Consider the following 26,407-nt stretch of genomic DNA (forward strand, 5'->3'; position numbering starts at 1 on the left):
AAATAAAGGATAAAGTTAACTTAGGAATAAACTGAGTATAAGTAAAACTTGTACTAACATTTGCTTATACTCAATATTTTCCTAAGTTCAACTTGATACCGCGTTTATTTGTAAGGCTGTTATTATTTACTAAAACTCTTATTATACAGATAGAGAGTGAGAGCGACAGATTATCCAGAGAATTTGTTTCAGTTTTATTTATTATTATAAAGCAGCGTGTAGTTATTAGCCATATATTGGATGCTCCCAACAATTAACCACGACTACGCCCGTACGGTATGATCAGTGTTAACATCCCGTACTTTCACCTCACTTGGAATTATAATATCGGAGGACCGACATTCGATCGTAAAAACGTTTTTATTGTTATTTCTCATTGGGCGGTGGTCGATTTGCATAAACTCCCAAGTAGCAGTCGGTGCGACTCAGAGGGACTTCGTGCGTCCCCTCATAAAGTTTCGGTCGTTAAAACACCTTTTTGCTTATAAACACGGTTGCTTCTTTAGCTGAAGTACTTACGTGAGGATCGTGGTCGGTTAATCTTTTATATTCCGCGTAAGTATTCCTTTGAAACATATTTAAAACGAGACGCCTTCAAAATATAAGTATGTAGACAAGAGATACATAAAACAAGAAAAAAATTAAATCATAATTTCTACTGGCGGTGTTAAAATATCTCTATAAAGTTTAGGTGCGTCGATAGCAAAATATATGGAAATGCAAAACGGATAATCATAAATCTTGTACAAATCAATATATTTAAATCATAATTTCTACTGGCGGTGTTAAAATATCTCTATAAAGTTTAGGTGCGTCGATAGCAAAATATATGGAAATGCAAAACGGATAATCATAAATTTGTACAAATCCTCATTTTTTAAACAAAAAGCCAGATACTGGCTTAAATTTGCTATAATACGATCAATATTTATGTCTATCCCCTGCACATTTGTCACTATATAATGATATTAGACAGATACTTGGAATTATCGTGAATCAGAAACAATACTTTGCTGGCGCAATGTAATTTTTAGAAGTTCTCTTGTGACCTTTTATCCACTTTTTCTTATGTTAAATAGATAGGAGCCAATCATTTATTTATTATTTTATTCAGTCCTAGTTTATGTACATGTTTATGGATCTCCTATTTAAGGTTACTATTGGATGAGACAACATTAAAGAAAATTTCTTTTACACGAATGAGATAATTTGTAGTTAAATAGTACGAGTAACTAGCTGCTGTTGCTATATAAGAAATTACATTTTGTAGTAGTGCAATGAAGATAATTACTACCAAAAAGACTATTTGTCTACATTTATTTATACAAAATATTAATTTTTTTTTGCTATTAAAAAACTGTAGTTAGCAAATGCTAGCTAACTCCAGTTTTTTTAATAGACCATGATGGCAAAATAATTTGTCGTGATCATCACAAGGTTTTGAAATTAAACAAACATTACTTGATATAATTTATTAGTATAAAAATACGAATTTACAAATAGTAAATAAATTCAAAGTTGTATCTTAAACATGACATACTGAGCAATTACTTAACTAAGTCTAACTTTGACTATGAAGTCAAAAACATGATGTTTCCTATTTTAATGCCAAGTGTTCTTCATTAATTTTACTTAAAAATGGCGAATGTAAACAACACTTTAATATAGTTATATCTGATATTAAATTTCTTAATAACATCACATTTATAAAAGCTTTTAATCATACACCAGTCGTAGTACTTATAACAAAAGAAATACTCTTATACGAACTTACAAGATTAAAACTTAACTTAGTCATACCATAATTACAAAGTAACTAAACAATAAATAACACATTTGAACCAGTCATATTCATACTTTTGATCTGCATATATTTTTCAGGACAACATAAAGCAGCCTAAACAATACTATTTCCTAAATACAATGCATATTAAAAATAAACACACGCAATAAAATTATGTATGGCCTAAAATTTTGATAACTAACTTTTAAAATTTGGAGGTAAACAAAACACTGCACAAACAAACCTTATGAGATCTTCACGAAAACCAAATCCTTACAGCTCTTACGGACAAACGTAACTCTAGTAATGTTTTACGTAGTAACTTGACCTAGTAATACTTTCAAACTTAAAATAACTTACAACTAATACAAAGTAATAATTTATTTACAAAATCCTTCTAGTAACATAAGTTGAAAAGATAACTTTCACAAAATTAACGTCTCATTATATCTTCTATACTAAAACCTTTTTTCGGACCACTCGAATTACTCGTTCCTGGCTTCGGATTTGTTGGCGGTTGTATTCCCACTATGTTCTTGATACCATTGGCGATTGCACTTGAGCATGTTTCTTCAGACTCTTTCGGCAGCGATGGCGGCAGTTCTTTGCAATTAGTGACACTTGTCGATGTGCTAGGTACAGTGTCTTTGGGCGGGGCATGTTTCACTATCAAATCTTGAGCGACAGTTTGTTGAGGCCCTAATACTGTATGCGGTACAGATCCGTATGGTATTTGAGGATGTGGTGGGGGCATAGGAAGACCGAATTTATGGTACGTTTGTATGCCCATAATTGTTGGAGGCATTGCCACTACGACATCGCCATTGCCAATCTGCGGACGGGGCATTGTAAGATTTGTAGGTTCAGGAGATCGACTTCGATAAACTGATGCACAGGTTCTTATGTTATCTCCGATATCAGGGGGATGCGTTCTTTTTCTGAACGAACTCAAATACATTCCAGAAGGCCCTGGATCCATTGGTGGACTTGTAATGTGTCCAATTTTCGAAGGATCTGGCGGCTGCACTTGATGTAAATCTCTTCGAATCTGCAATTGAGGATGTCTTACTTGCGGTTCCGGTATATCTGTGTAACGCATCTCTTTTTCTATGATTTCTTCAGAAGTGTATCTTCTCTTTTCATATAAGTCTGATGTAGATAACTTATGCTTCTCCATGTATTGTGGACGCATTGTGTAGGGGCTTGCCCTGTCTCTCGGTTCATTATGATGACAATGGGTACGTTCCACTGGGGAAGGTGATGGCCGTCTTGGCCTCTCTTCACTTTGTTCTCGTCCAACACTCTCAATTGATGATGATCGTGCTCTTCTAACTGGTGAGTGTTCTGGTGACGATAATTCGGGATCTTCGTCATCATATCCCGGTTCGATCGGTGATCCTGGTCGACCAATGTCCTCCTCGCCAACATCTAAAACGTCACCTGGAGGTACATCCCCTACGGCATGAGTCAGAGCGTGTCGACGTAAGTCACAATTTCTTCTGAATACTTTCCCGCATGAATTACATTCATAAGGTTTGTGATCTGTGTGTGTAAGTAAATGTGTTTTCAGATTTGATCGTTGATTAAAGCTTCGGCTGCATACTGGACATTTATGTGGAGATTCTTCCATATGAAGTATCTTGTGGACGGCCAAAGTACGGGATTGGCAAAAACCTTTTCCGCATTCTGTACATTTGAATGGTTTTTCTTTCGAGTGAATGTACCTGTAACAAAGAAACACAATCTTATTACGTATGGATTGACTGTAATTTATTCCGTGTTTTTTTTATTATTTATTCTATTGCATGTAACCAACAATTAATGTCTTAGGGGCGGAGTCCAATACAAGTTGAAGAGATCTCTATATTTATCGAATGGACGGTGTTCGGACGTAAAGAAACATTTATTCAAATTGAATTTATAGATGCTTTTTGTAATTATAAGAATGTCTTTCGATTAACACTTTAATTAAAATTAAGCACATTTTTTATTGTTCAATTAAAATTCTAAGAATCATGAATATGATTATTTTTTTTAATGTAGTATCTAATATTTAATGCATTTATTTATAATAAAATTCTCAAATACATTAATGTATGTAAGGATTTTGCTTGGTACATAATGGTACATATGAAGTATGTAAGTATTGCAAAAATACTTGGTGGTCCTTCCGAAACATGAACATGAATAAAATATTTCCAATGTATCGATACTAAGCAACATACGATACGTTCAAGCGTCGCTGACCACCACTTTAGCCGAGCGCACCTTGAACGTGATCCGGGTAATACGAGACTCTAGTCTCAAGGCGATACTGACGCGTCTTTACAACCAGTTCTTTCAGACCGTTAAAACTTTATATACTTCTTCCCATTAAGTGTAAAAATTATACACGTTAGCCGGTAATGGAGGTCTGAATAAATTGGTTTTTGTATAGTATTGCCAACGCGGCCGAATCGAATCAACTTAAAAGCATTTTGTGGGCAATCGCTTCGATTAATATTATTAACGGCGGTATTCGATTGGCCAGGCCAACGTATTAAAACAGTTTTAGTTTCGAGATAAACTTTAATCATTGTTCTGATACTTTGACTTTTTTAAATTACTTTTTTTAACAACAACTATTTCTCGCATCTGGGATTTTGTATTGATGGATAATATTGGGATTGAAAAGGAATGTGACGTCAATCTAGGTATAAAGAATACAAGCCAACAATATAGTGATAATTACCGCATATAAATATGTTGCAGATTTTACACCGCGATCTGTTGTCGAAAATTTTAAGATTGTACGTAATTATACAATTATCATCACGCAAATTGAACTTGTACCTGGAAATTTACAACAATACTAATACAGGAAATATACAAGGATCCGTAGATAAACATCGGAAGTAATTAATAAATGATTTCCTTATAAATTATCATTTGCATTGAAGTTACTTATCACGATTTAGTATAAAATTGCGGATTATTGGAGGTAAATACCTACCCAATTAAAAATGCAAATATCTGGACAATTTAGAAAAATATCGGAAGTTGTAAATCCTAAAATTAATTACATTATTAAAAATGAAAATGCAACCGATAATGCTTACGAACAACCCTAAAAATAACATTTTAACAGTAAGTTCACACTGATATAATCGTTCAAAAACAATGACTGTCAATAGTCTAATAGTTAAGAGTACAGATTTCCGATACCCGAGTTTCGTCTATTATCGTAAACCATATTAATAAGCACAAATGCAGAGCCTAGGTAATATGGTACATGAAATGTTAGTAATTTAACAAAACTCTGCTGCATCTCCACTCAATAAGAAATTAAATTAAAGTGAATCGACTCGAGAGGGGGAAAATACTAATATTTCAAACCTAACCTTAAACATTTCTTAGAAGCGTATGAAAAAACCAAATTGACCATCGGACAGCAGCGGCGTGGCGTCGGCGTATATTTAATGGTAATCACTACAGACTGGCTCGTTGTCATGCAGAGAATGCGACGCGTAAATAATATATCATTACTCTATGGCAAGATAAACAAAAAAGTGTAATGACCCCTTTCTAGTGACAACTTTACACTCAAGCTAGGATACGCTCCAATTGCAAAGATACGGCATAGACTATTTTAATGCTACACACATTTTTTTCTCCCTGTATACTTCTGAAGTGACAGTTACTTGCGATTATAATTATGCCAAATTGCAAAGGTTTTCTTGTCACTTATTAAAATTACCAGCAAAATAATAATTAACAATATTTATAACTAGCTGTAGCTCGCGACTTAGGCCGCGTAAGTTTAAATAATATAGTCTATGTTACTCACAGATAAAATACCTTTCTGACGGTGAAAGAATTTTTAAAATTGGCCCAGTAGTTTTTAAATTATTTCAATACATACAAAAATATAAATCTTTCCTCTTTATAATATTAGTATAGATATAAATTTAATGGTGATAATACAGGTTAGTGTGATCAAAAATATTATCTATTATTTCTTTGGTCTTAGAGTTAACATACTTTATTTATATATTTAAAAACTTTTTTTACAATGTATTTATAGTACAGGTTGTATTCGCTTGGTATTTTAACATGTGTAAATGCATCTTAACCGCTCAAACTAGTCGTTGGTTTAAAGTTTCATCAAGATTTCGATGTAATCTCGTATCAAGTTCTCACAAAATACCTTTGCAGCGGCGCGGATTCCGAAATATTTCATTATCACGATCAACATACGATGTCATTAAGTTAAATTACGTAAAAATTGTATTCTTGAACTTCAAGAAACTGTAAAATGTATTAATTTTGTTGATAGAGATGACTTTGCTTGAAGAATCCTTAATAATAGGGCGTTTACAGGTAATTTCCAGTTCAATAGGGAAGATTTAGTATCAACAATTGTCACTTAAGAACTGTTAAACAACCATCAAACGTCACTGAGCATGGCCACTGCCACTATAACTAGTGATGAGATAAATTCTTACAATCATATGTAGATTTTGCAATTAGCCTAGCGCTGGTTAAATTGTTCCTTGTTAGGTTTTTAGTTAAATCAAGGTTTTACCACTAATACTATGTAATACACAGTAAATGGAAAGTCGGATTGAATCCATGAATGGGGGTACAAGACAGGGACACGGACAGCGGGCAGTGCAAATATTGAATCGGCCGAGGACCGGTTACGTGTTGACAAAGCAAGACTTGTTAACTCGTGGCGCAAGCATGGATATTCTCTTGGTGTTACTACGTTTCACCTATGTGAAGAACTTTACTCTATGAATTATCACTAGAACATAATTCGTAATCATTTAGCAGCTACCTTGATTGGCTACATTTATTAGTCGTCATATCTGAATTCACACCCTTATCCTCTTTCAAACAATACATTCATACTTCTTCTTGCCATCCACATTCAATATTAATACTTTCTTGTTTATATTATTATCATGGATAGTAACCAGCACCTTGCCGCTAAATTAGAATCATACTAATATTGTAAATGCGAAAATTTACATGGATGTATGTTTGTTAGAGTTTGTAGCCTACATTAGGATTTCGATGAAATTTAGTATGGATGTAGAGGATAGTCTGGAAGAACACATAGGCTAATTAGTTTTTTTTTTTAATTCCACACGGACGGAGTCGCGGGCGAAAGCTAGCAGATAATAAAGATAAAAACGGCGCAAAATAGAGCCTTCGTTATTTAGAAATACACGTTTATACGAGCTTGTGTATGAGCTTTCTTTTGTTACAAACTTACTTTATTTTGCTATATTCACATTTTTTTTTTATTTTGTTACACCAATAATTGTAAACATGTCATGCAATAAAAATGCTGTCAAAATGAGATTGCTTTGTATCCTTGTAAATTGTCCAGTAACCAATGACACCTTTATGTTGCCAATTAAAACAAAGACCAAATGAATAATTCATGCCTTGACTAAAATACAGCATATTGTAAAATATTGATTAGATATCGAAAATTAAGCGTTTACGATCGTTTCTAAAATAATATACTGAGAATTTTTAGCAAAACCGTTATTTGCAAATCAACCGTGACTAAATCACCTGTTCTCGAGACTTGAATCCTGTTTCATTTAATTAACAGATGCAGAAAAAGCGATCCAATTAAAAAAAAAAGCTAGACAACCATCAAATTACTTCCAATAAATTAGAAATATCTAATGAAGGCGATATCTCAATTTTGAATTGAATCAAGAGATCCGTGGCTATGCACGATTAAAGTCGGATGACGGATTCCGCACCGGTCCGACGACTACAGAGATCAAAGCGACCGGTAACGTATTCAAATTAACAAGGCAATTACCGACTTACTTTGAAAACGCTCGCACCGAACCGGCCTAGACAATAAAAATTCTGACTAAACATAACATCCTCTCGAAATTTTACCAGTATATGCACTGTTGTTCCCTAACAGTTGGACATCTTCATTATAAAGACAGAATAAGAACGTAGGATTTTTATCCATGCTGTCAATAACTGTTTGTTTTTTTTTTAATTCTGCCAAATGTATAAGAAGAACGATATAAACTATGACAATAAAGATGAGCGAACCTTGATGTTTATAGTAATCTCAACTGACGACGTCAAATAAAAAAGTTACATTGGTATCTAGTTTATTAATAATGATGGAGTTTGGTCAAGATACAAGAGGCGTTTTTTTAATTCTCCTACATTTAAATTCGAGATAATCGTAAAGAATATTCATAATTAATGACATAAACAAATCTTTCCCCGCCAGCCGTCTTATCGCACCGGTTCGATCAATTCTGACGTTAAATAAAATATAAGTAACGTCTGTCCTTTCATATTATGCTTCGAGATAGGCATCGCGATGGACAGACGCTTAGAATCCCATCAAGGTAAAGAACGAAGATAAAAAAGTGGACCCCGAAATTACGGAGAGGAGTTCGAGCGTTAATGGCTTACATTAAAATTTTCAATTACGTATACCGCATAATAAGTGGAATTTACACTTAGAATTCGAGATGGAAACGTGGAAGTGACTCATATTTGACAGTACGAATATAAAAACTGTGTATTTCAATCTTTAATAACCGTCGAGCGGATTTGCACGGTGTGATTGTACAAAAACTTTCGGTCAGTCAACTAAGCGGTTAAAAAACATCGTCGTTATTATTTTTGAGAACGCGAATTCATTGAGAAAACGTACCGAACATAGTCTGCGCGAGAACAGGTTCCCGAGCACCGTCCTCGATTTTTGCAAACAGATTGTTATGACAGTGTTCCAAAAATGAAGTCAAATTCCTTCTTGACGTTTTTGGGACTTGTTTTTTACTTTTTAGTTAATTTTACGTCGCTAAAATTAACGCACTCTTGGTTGGTTTTATCCATATATGTACATTTAAACGTTTTTTTCGTCCGCTTGTTATATTTGGAACTTTTTAACCATTATTCTTTGCACTTACTATAAAATATATTTGGTTCTATTTGTTTCAATAAAAAAAACATATATCTATTCTCATATACCAATATTATAGAAAGGAAAAATTTGTATTTTTTGACGTATTGAAATAACTTAGAAACTTTTGGACCGATTTTAAAAATTCTTTCACCATTAAAAAGCTACGTTATTGGTAAGTAACATGAGCGGTATGTTTAAATATATTTTTATTTAACGCGGACGAAGTCGCGAGCAACAGCTAGTCAAGAATGTAGTGGATGTATCAATATGAAAGTGTACGAAGGTATTCAATCGATCCGAGCAAGATATCATTTCTTTTTTCAATTGAATCGTGGGCTCTAGATTGCCTATCGACTGGTTTTCGTTACCGACAGATGTAATAACTTCTCAGAACTGTCAGACAGTGATAAAATACACCAATGCTAAATGTATAAATTCATGCCGCTATAAATACGAGTATTTTAATCTTGTTTTAATAGGCTATTTAGTTTTAGAACGCAGATAACTTAATGTGTTGTATTTTTATGTCATTTCCCTGTTTATTAAATGCTTAAAGTAAGTAATAAAGTATAATTATTTTTTTGCTAGTAACTAATTTTTTAATTTTATTTTTAAAAACCCAATAATGTATTTACAATAACAAGATTAAAACGTTGTTCCTATTATTATTGAATGCTTATCTATCTATTCAAATTCTAATTTCTTTTCCTAACTAATTCCGATTTGATTTGATATTTCGAAAAAAGAACGTCACACTTTTTTTTAAATTCATTGTACTATAAACTTTTTCGAATCCATCGATGGAGGTTTTATATATTTTCTATTTAAAAGTAAAGAGAGCAGGTCCGCGGCGCGTCGGAATGCCGCGGCGGGTCAGTGGCCGATCCCCCCCGCGCGCCGCAACCCGTAGCCCCGCACTGCCCAACTCATCTCTACATCTAAGCCTTCTATCGCCTAGATTAATGATACCGAACTTTAGTTATTGCCATGATAGTAAAGCGACGGATACAAATGTTTTCGCAGTTTTTTTATAACTACTTAAAAATTTTCTCACGAAGATAAATGATGTGTTATAGATTTTAATATTATCCATCTATCGAAGGAGATATATCGTGTAGAAATATTACTTGAGTACACACGTAGATATGTATTGTTATTTATTCAGGTTTTAGAATCATTTTTTTAGAGAATTAAAAATATTTCATCCTAAAGTATGTTATATGTTTTCAACGAAGCCCAATAAGATATTTTCTACCTTCAAAAAATATTAGTTTTTTTAATTCTAACTTAACGTAATTGATATTAACTTATTTAATATTGAAAATTTATATTTATCTAGTTAAAGTAGTTTCTAGTATATTTAACAATTTTACCGTAACAAAAATAACGCCTGTCTCACACATAAGGAAACAGAAATCGTTTAGAAAACCCACACAAATGCAAAACGGTAGCTAAAGATAATACATAAATTTATTTTGTAAAACGGTTACAAGGCGCACGGCGACACTCGAGTAAATCAAACCGCTTATAAATAGTATTTATTTACATAAACCTGCGATTTGTATAATAAACTAGCTGACTCTTATAACGTACTATTTTAGGGCATTCAGCATACATTAGAATATAATCTTAATAGCTTGTTATTTTACTTCTGTTTGCAACTTAATGTAATCATTTTAAAAGTACCAGAACTGTTTCGTGTAAATTCCAAGAGATGGCGTTATTTAATACTTTTTTTTCTGTAATTTAATTATTAAAATCTTCAAATACAAAAATAAGATTGAAAACATCAACACAACTCAAAAATCTTCGTTAGTAATTAAATATTTAATTATATATTTATGGTGCATGATACAAACTGGTTAGAAATAAATTGATCGTAAAACGGCTAATGAGATAAGAGGAAAATGATCTTGCTTCTATTCGTATGAGCCATCCGGATTATGATATAAAGTTTTAAGGCTTGCGCGACATGCTTACCAGCTGCTGCATAATACCGTCCAAGCCCACGCAACCTTTTATCAAGTTACAAGCAACTCGGTTACCTTTAACACAATTTATTGTCACTCTACGAAAGAGTAGTAATGACATGCTTCAACTATATAAAAAACTAGCTTTTCCCCGTGACTATATCCGCAATTAAAAAATACGTAGTGAGTAGCCTATGTGTTCTTCCAGACTATGTTCTACATCTTTAACTATGACATACAAGAACATAGCAACCAACATCTACCCAACCAAACATTCCCATGTTTAACATAAATATGTTATTTGAACTTCTTTGAAAATTAATTGCAAAGAATGTTTGTTTCTTTTCGGTTACACCTCTCAACACAATTAGAAAAACAAACATATACCTCTCATTCTGTTTTACGAAACGAAGTGTTTAAAATTTGTTTCAGTATTCGGCCGTAATCATATCATACTAATATTATAAATGCGAAAGTTTAGATGGATGGATGCAAGGATGGATGTTTGTTAGAGTTTGTAACCCAAACGGCTGAATGGATTTCGATAAAATTTGGTATAGATGCAGGGGATGGTCTGTCACTGAAACACATAGACTTTTGCTTTTTTTTGATACCACGCCGACGGAGTCGCGGGCGATAGCTAGTAGATCTAATAAAATACACCTTTTCTTTTCATGTCTATTGACTTGAAACGTAAAAGTTTATGAGATAACTTTATCTTTATAGTAAGTTAACGATCATTAACTGTAACCGGCTGTTTGATATACGAGTATATAATTAACGGAGTTTTCAATCGAAATACTTGTATAATAAAATATTTTTTTCTTTTCGATACATCACAGCATTAGGTTTCTGGCGATTGTTTATTTCACTTCAAAAATAACTTGTCTTTAATTATTTTACGCAGTTATAGGAACGTGCCATCTTCTAAAAAAAATCATCCCGATATTATAACACAAAATAAAAGATGAAAAAAAAACAGTAAATGCCAATCTATATTTATACAAATACTATAAAGGTGAAAAATTAGCATTTTTGAATGTATTGAAATAACTCAAAAACTACAAAACCGATTTCAAAAATTCTTTCAGCATTAAAAATTATCAGTGAGTAACAAAGGCTGTATATTTATTATTTTCTAATTTCACGTAGACTAAGTCGCGAGTAAAAGCTAATTAATATTGAAGGTACGACAAAGTAGGAAAGGTATACCTCAGACTTAAATAAGAAACACTCAATAACATGTTAAGCTTAACCAAAGATACTTTGTTGCATGGATAGTAGCTGAACGATTACAAGGCAGTATGACATAATGTAAATGAGGCATAGCATTCGCGCGAACATTTTCGCAACGACCCGAGTATTAGCATTCTCATAATACTATTTTTTTTGCTCGCCGGCTTTTAACAGAATGACTTGTCAGTTAGCTGGGATACTTTCGTTCTTTTTTGTTTTGGTAATGACACAAGTTGGTAGCGGTTTATCGTGGGAAGTTTAAGTGGCGGATTTTTTTTACAACATGTTATGAATAATTATTCTTCTTTTTTCTTGCGACTTATTGCTAAAAATAAAATCGCTAGTTTGTTTTAAAAGAAACTGGCCAACTAGAAAGTTTTAAAAAATTACATAATTTTTCTAACATCAAAAAAATATTAAATAGATCATTTTTTTTCTTTACTTGGACCTTTTTTCTGCAAAGAAAAAAAATAAAACGTTGGTCTCAATCAACCCTTCAATTATAAATTTCACTATATAAAATTCAAATGCTCGAGGCAATAAATTCATGATCGAAGCCTACGCGGACTTTAATAGATTGTTAAGTAGTGAATTGATAGTCGTATTACAATGAGTCATTAATGTTCCGAGCAGCACAAGAAGAGCTTGCAATCTTGTTGCGTAGCTTTTCAAGTAAATAACTTACCGCCTTATACGACTTACTTTTAATAGCTTCGCGTAAATTTCATACATTTACGCAGTTCCTTAACTAGCATATCTGTTTAAAGTTTATCGAGAAATAACAAATGCTTCTTAGCATAGTTCAACGTAGCATGATTTATTTTTCTTTGTATATCAAAGAAATTTTGTATTCGTCGCGCGGCTTTGATAAAAAAAGTCAAATCCCCAAACTCGGACAGGTACGTGGACAAAAAATAAATGGAAAATACTAATGGAGCGGAGCGAGGAGGTTGGTCCGTGACGCGCTGTGGTATGTAGCTGCCAAGTTATTCTAACCCGTTCTGTTTTAATGAAAAAAAACCTAATGTATGATTTTGGTATAGCGTCAGATAATCTGAAATAAGTTTTTTCACTTAAAATAATTTGTTGAAGATAACGTCATTTTAAGATTTAAATAAAAGTGAGAAACAGGAGTCTGGTAAAACCTTAGTAAGTTTTTAAAGCAATCTTGAAGTTAACGCAGATGCGCTGCTTTATTGGTTATTAAATTGGATTACAGAGACACTTGTAGAATCATTGAAAAAGAAATAATGGTTTTATTATTCTTTTCATGTCATGTCTTGGCAGCTACATACAATAGCGCGTCCTCAGCCGGTTTGGTGCTGGGCGCAGCGCGACCGACGTAATGGGAGCGACGGCTGGCCGCTGCCGCTTCACACTCAATTTCACCTCTGACTGACGCAAACATTCATCGCGCTGCAGACTTGACTCAGCTGTGGGCTGGCACCACATGTCAGGTGCTGTACCTTGTGTACTGCCAAGTTTCTACTAAACACCCATCTAAGATTGCCTACATTAAGATGTTTTTCAAGTCCAGCGTTTTTGGTTTAAAGTATTTTATGTCTTAGGTCTGCACCTGACTGTCTGCTTCGTGTGTAGTCTACTAGTTTTGTGTTCTACATGTAACTCTTCTCATACTTTACACGTGTTATTTTTAACCTCTTTTTACTTGAACCATCTTCCACGTTAAATGAGAGGGTATGTGCACAGATAAAGTCGGTATTTATCAACTGTGTACGGCTATTTTATTTATTTCACATTTTCGGTCTTCTAATATCAATGTCATAACGTTAAATACGAATAAAACAAAGCTAATATACCGAATTAAAACAGCTGCGACAATCTACCATCTTTATTACACCTTTCGTTATTTAAATCTAGTAGCTCATTAAACACATTTCCTGCTATATTTTTTATAGCATCATAACATAGACACTGGTCTTAATTGTTGTGACATAATGTAGCTATAAAATGATTATTTTTTATGTCATTTGTGTATTTAACAAAATTTACTACAAAAAATAAATGATGGCGCCACTTTTTGTTGAAAAAATCGGATAGTTGATACCGAACATGAGCATGGTTGGATAGTTTTGAAATACAATCTGATACAGTTTTTTTTTTAATTCGTTTGGTTTCGTAATTCAATACGTGTACAGTTTTTGTTGCTAAATATTATAGATTATATTTTATTAATCGATTCATTTGTAACAGTTGTTTAAACGAAGACGCAGACTGTTGGAAAATATTGCATCTTTATATATGTACCTATAGAAATACTAATTTAGATATGTTGTTGAATGCAAATAATAATATTCTTTCAGGATATTACATTTTACAGTTTCTAATAACTATACATTAATTAATATAAATTTTAAAAAGAATCAAACTAATGGAGTATAGAGAATGTATTCGAAGCAATTTAAAAATAAACGACTTAGATACCGAGAAATAAAACAGTAAGAAAAGCATCGGGTCGAAGTAGTTTAGGAAGTGGTGTACGTTCGAAACGAGTTCCACTTATCAGATTTATAACTCTGGCAGTTGATTCATGACGATCTCAGCTGGCAATTATATCGAGGTCTCCAGATGCTATTAATCAATGTACATCGATAGGTCCAAGTTATGTACAGATCCAATTAGACTGAATCCTTGCTACAATTTTGTGCTCAGTATATGATTTATGAGCCACCATACTAACAATTAGGCCAACGGGGTAAAAGGCGTTTGTTAATTTCGGTTTCATCGTAAATCGGATTTAAGTATCGTTAGTAATTGAGAGTAATTTAACCACAGGTATGTTTTTATTCGGCTTTCATGTGGCTTTACTCGTTTCGCTTATCGTATAATTAAACGGACATTTATGAATCCTGGTCCGAATTTAATTAACATATTACCAATGCAGATACGCATCTTAATTGACTAATGTATATAAATATGTATATAAATGTCGGTTCAATGACATTAAAGGAAATAGTGAAATCACATAAAATGTATTAATTGATAACCAATTTATTTTTAAACGTGACATAAGGCTAGCAATCAAATGGAGTATCATATTAAAATAAACTTTCCGTTTCGAATCATAAAGGCGTGCGCACACCTGAAACTAAATTATCGCACAACTAATCTCGCTTTGATTCCTATGAGCTTATATGAAGGTCACTACTCAATTTTTAGTTGTGTAACTGAACTGTTGATTTGCTTGAGAAACAATCGACAATCGTCAATAGTACAACAGTTGTCCGATAGTTTTGTTAAAGGTGTCCACTTTTGTATGTTGTATATAGTTACGAGCCGTATTAGATGATTTTAAGTTTTAACTATGAAAAAAAAATAGTTAGTTTTCATTTAACTCTTTTGGAATAAAAATATGCCTAAACATTGGGTTAATAATAACATAAGACTCTCTTAAACCTTTAATTTGAAATCTAAATTCACGTCTATTTTTTGCTATTTAAAAATCGAAACGTTTTAAAAAACGATCAGTTCTTAATCTCTCATAAAATGAGCCTAAACGTGCTTAGAAAAGATTAGATATCGCCTCTTTGGAGCGTTGGCAATAAATAACACGATTATTTTCTTTCAAAACTGTCTTTTGTCTACGAACTTGGTTTTTTCCGAAAAAAAATATCAAGGGATTAAGATGACAATAAACCATGAGAAAGGTATATACGGAATATTTTAATCATGTCTTTAATATTTTGAGTATTTAAAAAATAAAATGTAAGATTACAAGACGAAATATTCAACACACGTGGTTACTTCGATATGGGAAAGAAATTACAGGCCAGAGGTTAAAGTTACCAAGGATAACCGGTTAAACGCAGTATCTCAAACGTAGACGACCATCCAAGACCTTTGATAACATCAACTATAATGGCTTTACCTTTTCGATGTTTTTAATTACATGAAAATATGTTCGTTGAAGAAAAAAGTATACAAAGAATATACTCTATTATAAAACTCTCATTCTCTTCTTTTTAGGACTCTTTTTAGATAAAATAAAGTAAAATCACTTGTTTATCACTTTTTTCTTTAAGCTAAATTGTTAAATATTATATACTTAAGGCTAATTCTAGCTTACTTACGTACTATAAGGTATGCCTTATAATAAAAATCCAGAATAACATAATCGAGTACATTTTTACCTCAGCAGAATCGTAATTATATTAGAAACGCTAGTGTTCTCTCGAGTTAATCTCGCATTCTATGTTTATTTAAAAAAAAAAACTAACAGTTATTCATATAAGTTTTCACAAGTAAACAAAATATTGTATGTCTAAGAGATAAGAAAGCTGTGCGCACGTCCCCGTATAACAGTCCTAACGTTCCATGGATTTTATCTAACTACTCACGTCGTCATATGATTAATGACGAACAGTCTCCGTCGGGATGCCTTTCCAACTCTCATTTACAAATGACAATAGTATCTAAGGTTTCGGATACTTTAGAAACTCGTTTTTCATTTTTTTCACAGTCCATTGTTTGATAAAGTTTAGACAAAAAAGATTTTAAGTTTTTAAAATGTTTGAAGATTATTTTATTCGTATTCAAGTGGAGGATTCAATGTAAATACTGTTTGGTTACGGGCTGGAGGTTTAGAGGCCGTCGAGTAGGTACCGGCGGCCACGTGTTTGTATAAGACCGGTCACTGTTTGCTCAGAGACTCCTCAAAACTACTCGGAAATGTTTGATCGAAGCTCTCGCGAGTGCTCGCATGCTCAACTTGAATGCTTAAAATTGTTGTGAAGTAAGATTTGAGAAATTATTAAATGTAAGCTCTCATGGATGTAACATCAGTGTACTTACGTACAGGTAAATTATTTAAACACAGTGAAAGACAAAACTTAGAATGTCTTCTATCATGGACCAGCTTTATTTCAATGTATCATAAAACTCAGCTGCATACTGCTACTACAAGCTTAATGGCTTTTAAAAAAACTATGCTAAGTAGCAGAATATAACTAAAGCACCGATAAGCTTATGTCTTGTCAACCCACGCTTGCGTTAAGAGATTTATGTGGACACGATTTATTTTACGTTTTATCTCATTGGCATAAAGTTGAAATTGCTTTAGATTTTAATCGAAGTACCAGGGCAACATAAAATACCACTGTCTGAAACCACAATGTATTTATACATTCAGGTTGTACCGAATGGACATTTGGTGATTTAGTGGATTTGTTGTTATCATCTATGGCTATCAGTCAAAAATCTCAGATTAGAAATACAGATTAAAAAAAGTTAATCATCAGAAATCCAACTACAATTTAATGTAAAAAAGTAATCTTACTAATATTATAAATGCGAAAGTTTAGATGGATGGATGTTTGTTATAGTTTGTAGCCTAAACTGCTCGGATCTCGATGAAAGTTGGCATAGACGTAGAGGGTTGTTAGGTGGTACACATAGGTTACTTGCTATATTTTAATTCCACACGGACGGAGCGAAAGCTAGTTCAATAAATATGTAAGAATCTTCTGCGTATTCGTTGAATATTAAAACTCTAATTATAATAATCTTCATAAGCCATAAGGTTAAATTAAATTCAATGATATAGAATAAATTATTCGATATTCTATACGGTACAGAGATTAAAATTAAATTGAATAAAAGGTCTCACATTGATGTGACATTATCAAGCCCAGGTATAAGTAGTGAAGATATGAGACAGGTCTTACGATCCAACGCTGCTCTCTCTGTTGCCATTACTAAAGCATGATTAATGGACGCGATTATATCGGTAGAATGTTAATTGAAAATTAAAACCCTTATACTGATATTTAAAATTGTATAAGGAACAATTTAGGAGAAATTCTTTTTGGAATTACACAAATTAATAACGAAGTGGTTTTGATAACTGTTTTGATACATTAGATAGGTATTATTTGTGGAATGGAATAAAGAAATATTTAAGTTAATATAACTGTTTAAGCAACAGCTTAATAAAGTATGGTTACTTAGCTTTGATAATCCAATTTCAAAATAATATTTTAATGTTTAACAAAAACTTTATTGTTACTAAATTGAGCCTTCTGTGCGTCATTTCAATAATTATAAACAAGTTTTTTTTAGTTACAATGATTTTTTTTACATTTTGAATTTTCAGAATTCCAAATTTCCATAACAGTTTTTTATTTTGACCGACCGAATTTGGAATCAGAATATCTAAAGATTCAAATCACGCAATCATAATTGGTTGGAATTTAAAGACAAAAAAGTATTCTGCAACCAGACACGCCAAACTCAAAAGTATAATTTAAATAATTCCACATCGTCCTTATCGATTTCGAAATAATGGCATCTGAATTATTCAAGTATAGACCAATTAATGTCCGCTCTAAATATTTTCGGTGTTCTCGATTATATATATGCATTATATTTAAGTTTAACATTCGAGTTTGCAATTCATATGCATACGAATCTGGTCCGTTCGAGTTTCTCTGTAAAAACAGATTCCGCCACCGAAGATTGTTGTTTCGATATCAAGTTCCCTCCGGCAATTTACTGACGTATCTCTTAATAAATAAACGACAGTCCTCAATTCTTCGTTGCAGGTGAACTGACTATTTATATAAAAATGTTCTCCGTATACTAAAATTGCTGCAACAAGAGCTGCAACTCTATCAGACAGAACTTTCAAAATCCAATAAGAAACTGTGAAATCAGCGATCGGAGCGCGCACAACGTTTCTGTCTAATTATTCTTCAACCACGGTCACGATTATTTCAAATGGACGTTATACGTAAGTTAAAACCAGTTCTATGGCTGTTGGAGTGATGGTTCTTTTTTAATGAACAGCTGCGATAGTTCCAAATAGTTAAAACACTTGTAATAGTAAAGGAAGTAACAATTACCGTTTTGTTGGAGCAAGAACAAGTTATTAAATAGCTGTGGATTTAAAAAAAAATCAATAGAATATGATATAATAGGATTGTCTAGTAATAAAGTATTAGATTTATTTGTGTCGTTATTATATATAACTGATTATATCTTTTGAAAGAATGAAAAAATTATATTAAGATCGAAATATTTAAAATTCCAGATACATAATTTAAATATTTAATCGAAATAAGCATAGAATCACGCAAAGATCCAAACACGATCGATTCTAAAGATATCCGTAGGCGAAATTCACTTCGACCACCTGCCCCTTTTGATTTATTATGGATTCAGTATTAATTTGATATCCCTTTTTGCTGCAGCCCCTTGAGCGATCGCATGGAGGTTTGCCCGGTCCCCATTATATGTGGGCTCGGACCAATCATAATTGCATATGAGCCTTGAGATAATGCAAACTCCGATACGATAATAACTCATGAACAAATAAAGAAAAAAAGACAAATTGAAAGTCAAAGAAATTTGTCAGCTTTGAAACTAAGCTTTTTAATTTTTAACGTAATGGATTTGAATTAAAACCTTAAGGAAGGAATCAGTAAATGAAAAACTATCCCGTTCGTTTGTCTGCAGTTAAAGGATTCTAAATTGTACAATTTATTTTAATAATATAAATAACAATTAACGCAAACATCACAATATTTTCTACTATATAATAAACTTTGAATAATTATAGGTATAGTTCACAGTATACATTTTTTTGTATCGTTATTACCTATATCAATTTGCCTCACCCTTATGGCGGCATATTTTTATACCTCAGAACTCTAGTACAGGTTTATGGTGAGAACGTTGCTCGTATAGTAAAGTATTTAATAGTTTCCCATCTTTTATGAAAATAATCTTTAGTTATGTATGATTTTTAACGTATACGTTTTAAGAACATTAAATTGTTAACGCGTACTCAAGTGACTTATTGCAATCTTAGCATCAAATATTGTAGTATTATTTACTAGCTGTTGTCTACGTGAAATAAAAAAATGTAACGTAGCTTTTTAACGGTGAAATAATTTTTGAAACCGGCCCAGTTTTTGACTCATTTCAATACATACAAAAATACAAATTTTTCCTCCCTATAATGCTAGTACTAATCTAAACATCTGTTGAACAACAATATTATAAAAGCTACCTATATATTTGTAGACAGCTGAAATTAATTTTCTTCCAAACTTTACCTAGATATGTACGTTGTTTGTAATCGCATTGATTATTGGAAAGGAAAGATTAAAACTTACAGCAGCCAACTTTTTAATGTCTTGTACTTAGTTGTGAATATGTTTTTATTAAAGCGTGTCTAATGGCATATTAAAATAATTAATAACACAGTATTGTTGCTACGGATATAATCAAGTCGTGATGGAATATCAAATTTTTCGACGAATCGTGAAATCAGCGTGCAGCTTGTCTGTCCTTGGCGGGTCAAAGGCGTCAGTTCTTTGCGAGGATATTAATTATAGCAGGGTATATTAACCTGCCATTATGCTTTGCATCTCGATTATTAAGGCAATCATAACGTGATTACGACCGCGACGAAAACATTGCGACTACGCATCGTAATTTTGTTATTATTTGTTCATGTCGTATGGATGTTCAGTTCTTGAAAACTGATATGAGAATTTCTTTGTTTGAATATGCTGTATGTTGGTCAAATCTGGATAAGTTTTTTAAAACTGACGATGATCATACAGCAGAATACTTACAAATGTTATAAGCACTTTGGAACGAGTAAACGTACAAAAAAGTTTGTGACCAATTCATAGTATACTTCAAAGAGTTTCTTCTAAATCTAGGGTAGCGTCAGAAAAAAACCAAAATGTTAAATCGTAATACAAGATTATTGTACTTATTAATGCGACATATTAATTAAGTAATAGTGCAATTTAATTATGTATTTATGTAAGAATTTCAATATGAATGTATTCTTTTTAATATTGTGACAGTCAAAACTTTATATGAATCAAATCTGCTGACCGTACGTTCCTATTTCTTCCATTACCGAGACAACCAATAGAAACAGATGAGTCATCGGTTTCTAAACTAATTACGGACCGCGTTATAAAAAACGCAACGCAACTTAATGCGAGACGAATAACTCAGTCGAATTTCGAGACTCATCAAAAATCACTAAGGCTGCGTTCCATGGGTAAAGCCGTCGATAATTAGATGAACAACAAAAACATATATAGCATGGGAATATACTTATATTATAAAGATGAAAGATTTGTATTTGTGTAAGTTATTGAAATTTAATTCATCACTGAGTAACATAGTTAAGCTATACTTTTAAACTATTTTTTTATTCCACGTGAACAAAGTCGCAAGTTTCAGCTACTGTATTTTAAAGATAGAAGTATGTTACGATAATAAGTTAAGCATTTAAAGATGTAACGTTCGTAAAAAACGGGATTCTTACCTAATTAGTTAATATGAAAATATATTTAAATAAACAGTTATTACAAATTAAACAAATTACATAATGTAATTTAATTCATAATTGTATGCTATTGTTTGGTATATCAAATGATTCCTTCCTTCATAAGCGTGTGTGCTGTTTATTAATTGGTTTTAACTATAAAATTGGTCCTGTTTTAAGGACAAGTAGTTATAAATAAAAATATATGCAATAGTCTACGTTTTTATTGTCAATTTTCATTAAAGTTGCAGACGTCTGCGCATATTGAAGTTTCAAAAAAACTGGTAAAGTGTTTTAATTTACGTTTATTTTAGATAGCGAGTAAATTGCCAGCTATAAAAATTGTAAAAAGCTATTTTTATATTTTATGACTTGAAGGTTCCCACGATCGAATCTCTATCAATGTTGGTAGGATTCTTAAACTTATGTTCCTCAATAATCAAATACATCTACGCCATGGCGTTTTGTGATGATGATGACCGAAAATTTACCTCATTAAATATATTAAGCAATGAAAGAATGAAAGAAAGCAGTTTATTCAAAAAATGAAAAGGAATTCATTCGTCATGTGCTCGGTGTACACCGAAGTGCCGGTTTTCAATCATTCCTAAAAACAGAACACTTTTATTTATGTTCTTTTATTTATCAAAGTTCTAAAGTGAAATTTTTTTAACATCAAAACTACATGCACGTTGGTACACATGAAGGAAATTTCACTATCATACTAATATTATGATATATATGGTTATCATACTAATAATTATATAATGCGAAAGTTTAGATGGATGAATGGATGGATGTTTGTAAGAGTTGGTCCCCTAAACGGTTGAACAGGTTTCATTGAAATTTAGTATATACGTAGAAGATACTCTGGAAGAACACATGGGCTACTCAGCTTTTTTTTTTATTTCACGCGGACGGAGTCGCGGGCGAAAGCTAGTTAAAAATAAAATTACATTTTAACATTCGTTATAACAGAAGCCTCTTACAACGTAGAGCTCTTGACTTTTTTATAGTGTGCAATAAAATGATCTGAATCGCTCTGAATGCCATCGACCCGGATCGCGGTACGAGCCTTCGCTTATTACATTTCGAACATACGATCCCTTAAATCGGATTAAATACGCTATCGAAGATTTGCTTATGAAGAATTAAATTAGAAAATATATGATGGAGAGATCCCCAAAACGTAATCTGTTTTTGAAGATTTACGTAAGTAGTTAACATAAAATCATCATTATTATGAAAAGCGGTGGAAAAGCTAATATTTTTAAAAGTTTAAGATTATCGGTTGACATTTTTGTCATAAAAACAATCTTTTAAGCAAATTATGTCGTAAATTTGCTATCTGTAATCGATATCTAATTAGCGGTTGACGCTAAAATTCCAATGCTCATTAACATAGACTCGTACAGGTTTGTTTAAATCGTCTATTAAACTGTATAATTTCCAAGAAGAACTACGATCAAGAAATGTTATAAATATTCTGTTTCCGAGTAGAAGCCGGATGCGGCCACGGTCGGCTGCACATCTGCAACTTGAGTTACACCGACTGCCGCTTGCATATAAAGACACTACTTATCGCCAGACTTAACAGAATTATAAAATACAAACATGAGTCACGCTCTGGTAGTGAAGGATGAAGGGTTAGGATTAAATATGTACATTTTTCTCTTCATTAAAAAACTCAACAGTAATTACTAAGTATAAAGCTAAAGAAAAGAAACTCTCAAAGCAACACTTGAGTTTCTTTTAGCTTTATGTAGATGGCGCTGTTCTCAAGAAAATAGTTTTTTTTTTATAATGATCGAGATTATAAGATTAGATAAACTGCTAACATATTTTAGATTTGTGAGTTCTGTTTTTGCTCATTGTAAATGGTAATTTTACAATTGAGTTTAGATATTTTTTCAACGAGTGCAAAGAAGTTTTAATTAAATGTAATGTTAGTTGTCTTACCTGTGGTCTCGTAAGTGATCTTGTCTTCGGAATGCCTTGCCACAGATGTCACATGAATAAGGTCGCTCGTCAGTGTGAGTTCTCTCATGGATAAGAAGATTGTAGGATTTGGTGAATTGTCGGTTACAGAATTTGCAAATGAACTGTTTCTTCGGTCTTGATGCTCTGCCTGGCGCTCTCAGCAACCGTCTATCTATATGCGGATGCATTTGGTGTGGTCCTGCTCCAGGCGGGAACAGCCCTGCCCCGGGGAATGTAAAAGTATTTGCGGCTGTTGGTGAAGGCCCCGGCGCCCCCAGGAAAGCACCGGGTGGTCCGTATATAGGCGGTTGCGACGAACTATCTGATATCATTCCATCTATCGAAGGCGTTCTGTGATGGGGCAACAGCATCGCTGCTGCAGCCTCACGTAATGCTACTTCTTTACGTTTCTCTACCATCATAGCCATCAGGTCGAAAGAGTTCCTCTTTGTGAAGTTGGCAGAATTCCGATCTGGTGAACCTTTTGCAGGCTCCGATCTATCTCTGTCGAGCATTCGTTCCCGCTCGATTATTTCCGAAGGCATTAGCGCTGGATGCATTTCATTAGGATAGATTACAGGATGCATTGCTCTAGTGGGTACGACTGGAACGAAGGCTGAAGTTTCGCGGTGAGATGCAGCTAAGAGCGAACCAGTCGTTATCTGACGGTGGTAGGGTATGGATGCGTCGTAGCTGCCGCTCTGATTCCTACCGCTGGATGGCGGCCGTTGTTGATTCCTTTCGGCTGAGCTTGCGATAAACTGGTCATGTCTAGAACGTAGTGGGGCCGTGACTGGACTGTCACCGGCGGGGCGAGGAGTGGACGCCCGCGATACAACCGGTCCACCGTTGTCCGACATTGCGCACGATAAATCATCTGAAAAAGAAAAAAGTAATTGAATACTAAAATCTTTAATAACAATCGATAAATCTGCTCAGGATGTAGAGCATGAAAATTTTGACGTTATTTTTAAAAGTATCGATATCTTCGCTTGCATCTCGTTTTGCTTAAATAATTCTTTCCGAAAAGAAAAAGCGGTTTACTTAAGTCAATTATCGATTTTTATCTTTAAAGCTTTCACTATTGGACAGCGATATTTCGTTGCCACATCACAGTCTAGAATGTAAGAAATTAATTATTATAAGTAATTCAAAATACAAAAACAAAGCCATAAATAACCTAAACCAAAAACCTAAAATTGCATAGTCCAATATAAAAGCTAAGTCAGAAGTAATGTCCAGTCCACAGACCAACAACAAAAATAGACAGCTACATATCACATTTCAAGTAGTATTTGCTTGATTATTTTAGAGGATAATGTAGGCAGGTGGTGCGGATGTTAATTTATGGAACGAGAGACATAGTTAATTAGGTAGCTCTATATTGTTACCGTCGCAAGTCGCTCATTACCATAAAACAGCCATTTAGTTCTCACAGAGCGCATTGACATTTCGACTGAACGAGAACACCTTATAGATTTAACCTTCGTGTTTTTATTGCAATTGATTGATGAAATAATTAAATTACGTAAAATAAAAAGTTATCCTAAGATGTGTTTGAACCAATCGCCACATCTTTAATAAGATTCTCTCCTTCACAAGTGTTGTACAGACTTCAGGTCCTCGGTTGAAATAAACTTTATGACTATCTGTATCTGAACTTGCTTTACTCTGTCTATTTTCAATTATAACATCTTATTCGACAGTCCCTGATAATGGTAGACATTTTCCTTTAATCTGTATTAAAAGCGCAGGATTTCTATTCAATTTTAAAACGCTTATCTCATGCATCATTCAACAGTTTATACCGAATATGCAGGCTCTTAGCTTCTGGTGATATCAGAAAATGTTAATTAATTACCAGATTCGAATTCGAAACCGATATTAATGTCCATATTTGATATGTTGCTATAGACCGCTTATACGAACGTTATTTATTCTTCTTTTAGTCTGAATACCTTCGCTGATTATTAATTATGAACGTCTAATATCGCTGGCCGATTATTTTAATTAACAAACTTTTGAATACGACCATTTAAAATGTATGCGTTTACATATTATTAGCAAGTAGTTATCGAATGTTGAAATCTGACACAGTACAAACCGTCCAGACATTTACAAGATGGCTCAGATTTATGGTCATACCAATTCATCTGGCCTTTGAGAGTAGCGGTTTTATAACTTTATGAATGAGTTTGTCGTTAATATCCAACTATAGTATGTTTATATTTAAAGTTTTGTAAATAATCCGTATCTCCAATGTACTTATATTGTTTTTAAATACAATAATTCGATCATTTAAATGTACGTGTTTCAATACGTTAATTTCGTCGTGCAGTTGCCACCGCTCTATTTTGATTGCAACAACAATGCTCCTGTTTATTCAACAGTTATAAAGTCACTAGAAACATTAAAGGTTTTACGATTGCTCTGAACGTTCACATCTGAAAGGGTAACAATAAAAACGAGCGACTATTTTACCGTCTTGTACGCAGCGAATGTTTTCACAAGGTTTCCTGTGTGTCGTCGACTATTATGAATTTATATCTTTGAAGATACAAGAATAAGGCAGTTGGAAGACTAGAATTGTTTACGGTTGCTAAGCATAAAAAATATTACGACTATCTCTTGCGCGGTAGTCAGAGTTTATTAAAACTATGAAATAACGGATCATCATCATCATCACCAGCTCACTATACGTCCCCACCGAGGGGCTCGGAGCCTACCCTAATATGGGGTGACTAGGCCATAGTCAACCACGCTGGCCAAGTGCGGGTTGGTTGACTTCACACATATCTTTGAATTTCTTCGCCGATATGTGCAGGTTGCATCACGATGTTTTCCTTCACCGTAAGAACGTCGGGTAAATTATGTACATATGAAAATTCGAAAAATCGAAAATCACATTGGTACATGGCGGGATTCGAACCCAAGACCTGTAGATTACAAGTCAAGTGTTCAAACCACTGAGCCACCGACGCTCTTAAATAACGGATGTATGGGTCGAAAATTTATTTTTGTATAATATTAAGATGAATTCTTCAACCTTATAAATTTAATACATTTGTGCTCAAAATCATTAATAACTTGAATTTATTAAGTTTTTCTATAATTCAAGTGTAAGTACATTACGGAAGCACCATTAAATTTAGATATATAAATATACTCGTAGATATGAA

The 26,407-nt window shown here is 33.1% G+C and overlaps 1 protein-coding gene across 1 annotated transcript in view; it reads right to left on the reverse strand.

Moving 5' to 3' along the window:
* Positions 1-1,470: 1,470 nt before the first annotated feature.
* The window catches only part of LOC106105174 (ras-responsive element-binding protein 1), a 29,589-nt gene continuing 4,652 nt past the window's right edge, over positions 1,471-26,407 (reverse strand). The window contains exons 2-3 of the mRNA XM_013285425.1: positions 23,208-24,105; positions 1,471-3,507 (exon numbers count right to left, since the gene is read on the reverse strand). Of these exons, the coding sequence (XP_013140879.1) occupies positions 2,217-3,507; positions 23,208-24,088 (2,172 nt within the window). The 5' untranslated portion in view covers positions 24,089-24,105 and the 3' untranslated portion in view covers positions 1,471-2,216. The remainder of the gene's footprint in view (positions 3,508-23,207; positions 24,106-26,407) is intronic.

Source organism: Papilio polytes, unplaced genomic scaffold (genome assembly GCF_000836215.1).
Source record: "Papilio polytes unplaced genomic scaffold, Ppol_1.0 DF823177.1, whole genome shotgun sequence".
Lineage (NCBI taxonomy): Eukaryota > Metazoa > Arthropoda > Insecta > Lepidoptera > Papilionidae > Papilio > Papilio polytes.